Source organism: Salvia splendens, chromosome 11, assembly GCF_004379255.2.
Source record: "Salvia splendens isolate huo1 chromosome 11, SspV2, whole genome shotgun sequence".
NCBI lineage: Eukaryota > Viridiplantae > Streptophyta > Magnoliopsida > Lamiales > Lamiaceae > Salvia > Salvia splendens.
The window spans coordinates 3394041-3403886 of NC_056042.1; the positions used below are offsets into that span (position 1 = coordinate 3394041).

The window sequence follows — 9846 nt, forward strand, 5'->3', positions numbered from 1 at the left end:
CAATATCCCATGTGAAGAAATTGAAATTGATAAGCGCCAAACAAGTCTTAGTATTCAATTAATAGAGAAAACAAAAGGTGATTAATGGTGCAATAAAACTCAAAAACACAAATGGAAGCTAAATAGAGCGGAAAATAGCAGTCATTAATGGCCTATCTAAGGAAGCCAAAAGGCCTTCGTATTTAATTCACAGCTGTCCTTTTATGTATTCTCTGTACATTTATTGCCTCAAACTAGGAAGGTTAATCGGGCTAACCCGTTCACAGAGGCGGACGCAAAAATAATCATCCATAGGAGCTGAGATTTCTAAATTTTATTTTGATTTATATTTTTGAATAATTTAGATAATTTGTAGGGGCTTTTACACTATAACTTACACTAAGCTTGACTAAATTAAAAAAAAATTAATAGAAAAAAGTTTAAAAAAATATTTCATTGAGGGCTTAAGCCCCTCCCCCTTACACTTTGGGTCCGCCCATGCCCGTTCGGGTTCGGGCCAACCCATTCGGGTTGTCGGGCCATTCGGGTACGAGCTATTCGGGTTATAATTTTTTCGGGTTATAAAAGTTCAACCCTAACCCTTCGGGTTTCGGGCTAACCCTTCGTGTTGTTCAGGCCAATGCGTATTTTGGGTTTTTTTACTATTTTCAAAAAAATAATACGTATTTTTAATTTTTTTAATTATATACATATTTTTAATTAGTCATGCAACAATAAAATGCATATTTTTACTTTTCTTTAATATTTTTGAACAAGATTAAATTTTTCAAATTAAAATAACTTATTCATTACATATTTACGTAATTATTTATAAATATCTGTCAATGGTATGTTTATGTTTATGTATTTAAAACATAAATCAATACTTTGTTTCAAAGTTTAAACATAAATTGATTCTTAGAAAAATGAATAAAATTTTCATAACGTGAGAGGTGGAGGGTAGATGTAACAAAAATATTTTGAATTGTTGAAGAGTAAATTATCAAGATGTTAGCTAATTGGAGTAACTCTAAAGTTTTCTTGAATTATGATTGGTCAAATTTAATTTGTTTCCGATGTAGATAAGTCAAATATTGATTTATCTTTGTTTTAAGAATAATCAAAGTACGCATAATTCAATGACGAAGTGGCGCCAAAACACTTTGCACTATTATATTGGAAATATACTAAAAGAAAGCTTTTATATACGAGTATTTATGAATCCATGAACCACGTAATGATTTTTTTCGTGATCTTATATAGTCGGTTCACGGTTGACGTATTTGGATTTTGCATGGTTTTAGAGAGTTGACTTGAATGGTTTTGATTATATTTCTATATTTTGGTATGTTTACATGTTTGTTGAATATTGATAGAAAATGGATTAGAAAAATATACACAAAATATGTGATGTGCAACAGTCCTGTTCGAGTCAACGTTTCTTGCGATTTTGAAGTCCGATAAGCCCCTAATGCATATCATTCTCTTCTTCTTCGAAAGAGCTTCGCGTGAGTATCTTGCACGCCTCAATCGGAGTTTTGTAGAGAAAGTTATGCATGTTACAAAGACTGCGCGATGTCCAGAAGCCTTCAACCCGACATGTCGACCCGTAACCCGACCGGGTCAGCCCGCCTAACCTGGAGACCCGACCGGGTCAACCCGAATAGCCCGATTTCAAATTCGGGCTGCGAAATTGCAACCCCAATCCTGTATTTTTATTGGACTGTTCGGGCCGGCCGGCGGGTTCCGGGTTACGCCTCAAACCATCAATAATTATTACTCCAAATCAAAAACACTTATTCAAAACTATTTAATTACATCTTTCCCAATTCCCACACATAAAATCAATATACATTAAATTCTTCATTATGGCAATTTAATTAATTATAGGTGCTGATTAATTTGAGTTCATCATCTTAATCTCCTTCTCCTCCTTATATTTATATCTCCACAAACTCATTCCACCGAAACATTTCTATCACTCCTCTCTCTCCCTCTCTCCATATCTCTAAATTCTCCTTCCAAACGAAGAGAGAAGATTGATATACTCTGTAATTTCCGCGCTACAATGGCTGCTGATGTCAGTTCCTTGGTGAGAATGATCAACGGCGGCGACGCTGCCGATTCGCCCAAACCGACGGCTCCGATCACCCGCGACTTGCTCGCTGGATGTACAACGCTTGATTCGAAGGAACTTGACCTTGACTTGCAGGTCCCCTCCGGCTGGGAGAAGCGCCTTGACCTAAAGGTACAATCAATTTATGCGTGGCTTTTTCGTTGGTGGTGATTTTGTTGATTGATTGTTGTTTTGAGTGTAATCGATTGGTATGTTGAATTTTGGTTTGTTTTGTGGTGGAGAATAGGGTGATTTTGTATTGTATTATCTCAATTTTGGAATTCGGCGAGTAATCGCGATTTTGATCGTTCACGAGCTAATTAATGGAGGCATTTAATGAGTTAAATTGTTGTTTTTGAGTGGAATTGATTGGCGTATGTTGAATTTTTGTTTGTTTTGTGGTGGATAGTAGAGTGATTTGTTTTGTATTATCTCGATTTTGGAAGTTCGATGATTAACCGGAATTTTGATCATTCATGAGCTAATTAAATAAGGCATTTAATGAGTTTAATCGGTGTCAAACTATCCCTGTTTATGCGTGTTTTTGAAGGCGCAATGATGAAAATACGTGCCGTTATTTTTCTTGGGATTGTAATGGCAGAAATTGTAGAGGCATTTCTGCCATGATTGAAGCTCTTTGGCTTAATTGCACATTCATTGCCTTCCTCTCTCCCTTGCGTTGCAATTAAAGTTCAATTGATCGTCCAATTATACGATTAAAACGTCACTGATTCACTTAATCATCTGTTTATGAGAGAGTGAATATTGATCAATTGTTAAGTTCATGTGTATTTCCAGTCAGGAAAAGTGTATCTGCAGAGATGCAATTCCTCAAACTCATCATCATCAACAACAGAAAACAAGCCTCAACAGAGCAAGGTAGCAGCCAAGTTACAAGACCTCAACTTCCCTCCATCGAAGAAGCAGACGCTGAACTTGTTCGATGATGAGGGCCTGGACTTGAAGCTCGTCTCCCTCTCATCGTCCACCTCCCCGTACCAGAGCGTATGCACCTTGGATAAAGTGAAGTCCGCCCTCGAGAGGGCGGAGAAGGAGACGGTGCGAAAGCGCTCCATATCCATGTCCAAGTCATCCTCCCTGCCCTCGAACTCGTCGTCCTCGATCAAGGACAGCGATCTCGATCAGGAGGAGAGGTCGTCGTCGTTCGCGGCCGGCTGCCCTACCTGTCTCCTCTACGTGCTCATCTCTAGCACCAATCCAAAGTGCCCTAGGTGCAACTGCAATGTGCCACTGCCTATGTCTGCCAAGAAGCCTAGAATTGATCTCAATATATCCATTTGAGTTCAATCAATGGTTGGTTGGAGCCATATTTCAAATTTTATTGGTTCTCATTTTTTGTAAAGATAGAAAATAGGTTGTTTCATAAGCTTTTTTAAAGAATTAGTATATAAATATCTTTAGCTAAGATGATCAAGTTGAATTCATATTTCCCTTTTAATTGAATATTGATCATCAAATTTACAATAATTATGTTATGCTAAAAGGGAAAATATGTTATTTTTTGGCGTCAAAGAGAGGAGTAAATGCGCATTAAAAAGGGAAATTACGGCATCAAGTAATTGATTTATACACCTAACAAATAATAAATGAGAATTATTTCTTCCTACCATCTTTGAATACACACAACTACTTTGTCATAAGAGTTTTTGTCAGCAAAAAATAAATAAATTGGAATTAATGCCTTTTGAGTTGAATGTGCTTTGTTGCTGGATTTGGAGATAGATTTTTAAGTTCCCCAGCTGTGTGAAGAGCAGCAATTGATTTTCTTCTGTCTCATTTAATATACTCTGCCTCTCATTCAATTTTCATCCTCCAAATTTGTTTTACCAATTCGTAGAGGGATAATCAGATTAAATAACCTGCAAAATTATTTAATTCTTCCTATATTGATCATGTGAAGTAGTAGTATCAAAATATCAAATAGTTTAGTGGTGTGTTGATATGATATTTTATAACGAGATATGGTAATACTGTATGACATTATGGTGGCATTAATATGCGTGAATCCTTAGAAGTTATTTAAATTGGGATTTAATTGAGTCAAATGAATGTATTCAACGCCCATTTATGTAAGTGAATGCAATTAAACTAAGAGTTGAGACAATTTAAATGCTGTCACACATGAATTGGAAAAGTCAGAAAATTTGGATGTAGATAATAAATGTATACTATATTATAATATATTTTAAAAATAATATCAGTATGTATACAATTGTGAATTCTATTAGTTGAAACTAATAAAGTCCAACTAAATCTTACCTTGTATTTTTTTTGTCCTATATGAATATGCCCCAATGTAATTCTTACACGTGCGTGAGGAAACAGTTAAGCTATCAAAAATTAAGATGGATAATGGACTAGTAATAGCTGTGTTAATTATACTACTCCTATTCAAATGGAATTTAACCCCTTATTTTAGACCATGAAATTGTGCAGTTTAATATTATCATACTTATAATATAATTTATTAAAAATCACAACTTTTTTTGCTGACCAGTCTATCGACTGTGATGTGAACTATTTTATTTTTACCCCCTATTTTAAATTATGAACTGATAATAAGTGAATTAATTATGCTTTACGCATGGAATTTAGCCCTTTTTTAAATTAAGAAAAAGTACGGTTTAATACTTCATACTTTCAATTTCATTTATTAAATTACAAGTTTTATTTTTGCTGACTAAGGCATATCGACAGTGATGTGATCATGTGAACTAAAATGCAAATTGCCAAACTTTTATTGGTATTCAAACTATCAATAGTTCGGATATTGAATTGTATAGTTTAGAATCTGTTGGTTAAAAGGTCAATTGTTCGGATATTAATCCTAAACTACATAATTTAAAATTATTTAGTCCTAAATATATGAATTTAATGATTTAACCATTGTGTGTACTGTATTAGTGGTTGGTGTCCAAACTTATTTTTGCCACTAAATAAGTTACTTTACTTTTTCTCCACTTTAACTACTACTTATTAGTAATATTTTTGAAAGGGAGTGTAAAAAATGAAACGCCTCTATTGACATGGAATGAAGGTTGTAACTTTTTAAATGTGTTTTGTATGTATTCTAAAATAAAAATATATATTAAATTTTTATTTAAGAATAACCTTTATTTAGAAACTTTTTGTTGGGCTTATTCTCAAGATTTTGTGGTTGAGCTAGTTTGTGCATAAAAATAGCATAGAAAACTTGATTTATGTCTTATATAGTTATATAGTTTGGTCACCTAATAAAGTAGATTAAATAGACTTTTATTCTCATATGTGCAGGTAACTAACTACACGTGTGAAACTATATATCGAATTAATGGTTATAATTGATTCAGATATCTGATCTTTCAAAACACACGTTTTATTTATTTACATTTTATTTATTTATTTATTTATACAGCGCGTGGCACCATAATGATAAAGGAAAATTTGCAGGGGTCCTAATCCTAAGTTAATTTCTTGGAATATACATTTGCTATCTGGATATAATAATATAATCACATTATTATATCAATATATCGCTTTCAAAATAACTACCGAAGAGAATTTTCTCATTTCAAGATTGGAAATTTTGTCTGAAAAGGCAAAATCGAAGACCAATTACCGCAAATCCCAAAATTAATTGCTCCCTTCTTATTAAATTTATATCTGAATTTGACATTTCCCCTCGATCTTGTTTTCTTCTTTTTTTTTGTATCTTACTCTTACCTAATTCATACCACTAAAATTTTATTAATATATTGTAATTTAGAATTTCAGATCTAATAAAGTCGTTTCAATTCGTCAAAAGACAATCTGAGAATTTAGATTTCCTTCATTTAAGGATTCTTCTTGGTTTGATTTGTACATCCATGAATCCAGCTTAAAAATAAAATTTTAATTAATTAAAGAATGAAATATTGCAAACAACTTAGCTAAGTTTGTTTTTTATTCTCAATATATAAATGATACTGTGATTTATCTCACTTTTGGTGCTAACTTATTGTTCATTCCTATGTGAACTAATATATCTCATATTCACAAAATTATGCTGCCATACTCTGGCTACCTGACTTTTTTAGTAGATATATATAAATCCATAACTCTAATTAATGCTTAATTTTATTTCATTAATTGTTTCATTTAATAATTTATCAATAATTTAAAATTTAACATTTTAATTTTTTTTATTGAATGGAAATCTAGAAAAATTAACTAAAAAGTCTTGTGTATGCAGCCATAATGTGGATCATCAACCTCCATATTCCAAAAACCAAAATTAGATTGATCAAACCGTAGATCTTCACAATCTAAGGACTAAAAAGTACTCCACACTTTTTACTTTTGTAATTTTAAACTAGAGACACAAATGAAAAAAATGCTGAGAAGTAGCCTCAACCAACAGCTTGTCATAAATATTTCATATGCATAAATGTCGAAAGTGACAGGAACACTTAGGCCACCCGCAACGCGTCATGCGGGTGGCCTGTATTCCGTCACGACGGAACGAAACGGCGGCGTGACGCGTTGCGGCGCCACGTCTCGTCCCCAGCTCGTTCCGTGTTCCGTCACGGCGTGACGAATGACGAGACATCACGCCCCGGCGCCATGCGTGACGCCCACTCGCCGGCCGGCGAGTGGGCATCATCACGCTGAAGCAATAAATTATTTTTTTTAAAAAAATTCGGATTTAAAAAAAAAAATAAAAAGTGAAAAACGGTAATATTACCATTTATAGCCGTTTTTTATTATTTTTTTATTTTATTTTTTTACTCTATAAATACTCTTAATTCATCTTCATTTCACACACAACTACATATCTATTCTTCCCAAATCATCTCCATTTCCTCTCCAATTTTCATCTAACATCTCATCACAAAATGTACGGCGACGGAAACTCCGGCGGTGGCGGCTTCGGCGGGTGGGATCTCAACGGGTTCGGCGACTAGGAAAGCATGTACTCCCTCCGTCCCGCACTACTCGCACGTTTCATTTTCGGCACGGAGATTAAGGAATGAGTGTATAGCAAAGTCAAATATTACGGCTGTAGGTGAAAATTTTTACTAAAAATGGAAATAGTGTAAATAACTTGGGACGCCCAGAAAGGAAATAAGTGCAAGTAGTCCGGGACGGAGGGAGTACAACACATTGGGTGGTTGTGGTTCGTCGACGCCGGGCACCCAGGGTTTGTCGACGCCGGGGGGTAACAACCACCCAATTTTGACGTGGATGCATACGCCCGTCACACCGCCCCGCGGTATTCGTAGGTATTATCCCAGATTCGGGAGGATTATTCCGTTGAAGAGGATCTAGGAGGAGGAGGATCTAGGCCGACATCCGTACGGCCCCAAAGAAATGCTGGCGGTGTACAACGCCTGGATCAGCGTCTCGTACGATCCCATCGTCGGGAATCAACAACCCCGAAAGTGCTTCCGGGAAAAGGTCACCGAGGCCTACCACCAGATTAAGCCGAAGGGGTCCCGCCGCCGCACATATAAGATGCTCCGCGCTCACTTTGACCGAGTCGACAAAGAGGTTAAACGATTCTGCGCCATCCACAAGAATGAAGCGGCTCATTACCAAATCGGAGCCACGAGAGCTGACATTCTGAGGTCGGCTTTGCGGGTCTACTTCGACGACATCGGTAAACAATTCAAATATGTCGATGTTTGGGAGGTCGCCAAGGACGAGGAAAGGTGGGCCAACGGTGTGTGGTCCAGCACGGGCTCGACCTCGAAGCACACGGCGAGTGGCCAATACTCGTCTGGTGAGGGCGGTTCGGGCAGCGGGCCACAAGAGTTTGCCTCGCAGGAGGTTGAGACCCCGGCAGACGATGTCGGGGGGTCCTCCCGTGGGCGCCGTCGGCCGCAAGGGAGAAATGCGACGAAGGCGGCTAGAGGGAGGAGGGGCCGAGCCGATTCCAGCCAGGCGAGCTCGGGCTCGGGGGGATCCCCAACTCCCATATGGCCATGTACATGACCGTCACAATGACAGACACTTCTCGCATGACGTCCGCCCAATATCAAGCCTGGCTTAACGGAATTACGTTTATGGCAGCACAACTTGGCATTCCGTCTCCTCACGGCTTCAGTGCACCTCCACCGTCTTCGGGGGTTGATTCGCCGGCGGAGTATTTTTTTATTTTCTATAAAATTGTATTTTAAATTATGTCATTTTTATTTTTTTAGGATTGTAATTATGTCTTTTTTTATTTTTTTAATTTTAAGTTGTATTTTTATTTTATGTTGTAATTTTATTTTATTTTTAATGATGTGTGTTTTTTTTAATTGAATTTGGTTGGAAATAAAAATAAAAAATGAAATTGAATGAATAGTAATTTAATGGACGGTTAAGGGACGGTTAAGGGAGGGAGGGTTGCGGGTTCCGTCCCTTAGTTATGAGATGGAGTAAAAAAGTACAGTGGAGCCCGCGAATAGTAATTTAAGGAACGATTAAGGGACGGTTTAGTGACGCGTTGTGGATGGCTTTATCATGAATCAAAATTATCTTAATTTCAACGAATTTAAGAGAAAAATAAAAAAATAAAAAAATAAAAAAAAATAAAAAAATGAGATTAAATATGGGACAAGCGTGTAAATTGCAAATCGATGCAGTGAGTGAGTGTCAGAGAAGTAGTCCTTTCTCTGTTGCATATATTTATTTCACATAAATAAAAATCCTGCTCCAAATGTAACTGTTGAGCTCATTTTTCCCAAGGCTTTCAGAATTAATGATTGAAACACAGTCTTTCTACTTATATACTTGTGAAATTGGACATCTTTATTAAACTATTGAATATGTTAGTAAATAATACGAAAAATTAACAATTATCCCATCATCTGCCTTCTTTCTGGCGAAATATGTGATATTGTGCTAAGAAGTGAATTGACATAATTATAATACTTTACTTTCATGTTCATGTGTTAGTTTTTGAAATTGGTTGTCATATAATCGTATATTTTGCCGGAAATGTAGCGAATGATCAGAGTTATAGTAGTACTTATATTATCCTTGAATAATAAATACTCCTATAATTTTTTATAGGTATACATAGAGATGTGTATCCATATTACTTAATTGTATTTGAATTTGTATTGAATTGTTTCATGATCAACTTAATTATCGCATTTACTCGACTCATTGATTATATACCTAACTTGAAATAAATTCGATAATAATAATGACAATTTTTGTGTATTACTTTTTGTTTTTGTAAAATGCATTGGATAGCTATTAAAATAGCATACCTACCAATTCAGATGAAACCGTAATGTTAAATATCATTTATTGCCTTTTATGTATCTCTGCCAATTTATGAAGCGTTCACCCTACTTAATTGTGTCAGTTCAATCAAATGTCTTCAACCTCCAACCTTCCCCATCTCTCATCTTCTTTCTCTTTTCTCGTAGTTGAATTTGAAATGTAAATTTATTTGAGATTGTGTTCGTTTTAAGTTTAACATATAAAATAACATTATTTGAGTAATATGTGTTCTAAAACGTTGGTTTATATTAGTATGCAAGTCATACGAAAAATGTAAAATAAGAAAATTTTAATGCAACTTCGGACAAATGTAGATGGGGTCGCTTGACCACACCATTATCCCACGACAGTTCAGTCTTTGCCTCAAGTGCAATAGATTATCCGGTTAAGATCTCTTAAATACTCGAATACTTTAGTTTTGATATTATAGTATTGCTGTGTCAGAATAGAGCAATTGTGTAATCGACAAACGAAATAACGTAAAGATGACACAG

At 35.6% G+C, this 9846-nt stretch overlaps 1 protein-coding gene across 1 annotated transcript; it reads left to right on the forward strand.

The window, feature by feature from the left end:
• Nucleotides 1-1918: 1918 nt before the first annotated feature.
• LOC121756214 lies at nucleotides 1919-3521 on the forward strand. Its single transcript, XM_042151705.1, has 2 exons — nucleotides 1919-2227; nucleotides 2894-3521. Exons 1-2 carry the CDS (start codon nucleotides 2048-2050, stop codon nucleotides 3395-3397), a joined length of 684 nt encoding a protein of 227 aa, XP_042007639.1. The 5' UTR covers nucleotides 1919-2047; the 3' UTR covers nucleotides 3398-3521.
• The last annotated feature ends 6325 nt before the right edge of the window (nucleotides 3522-9846 follow it).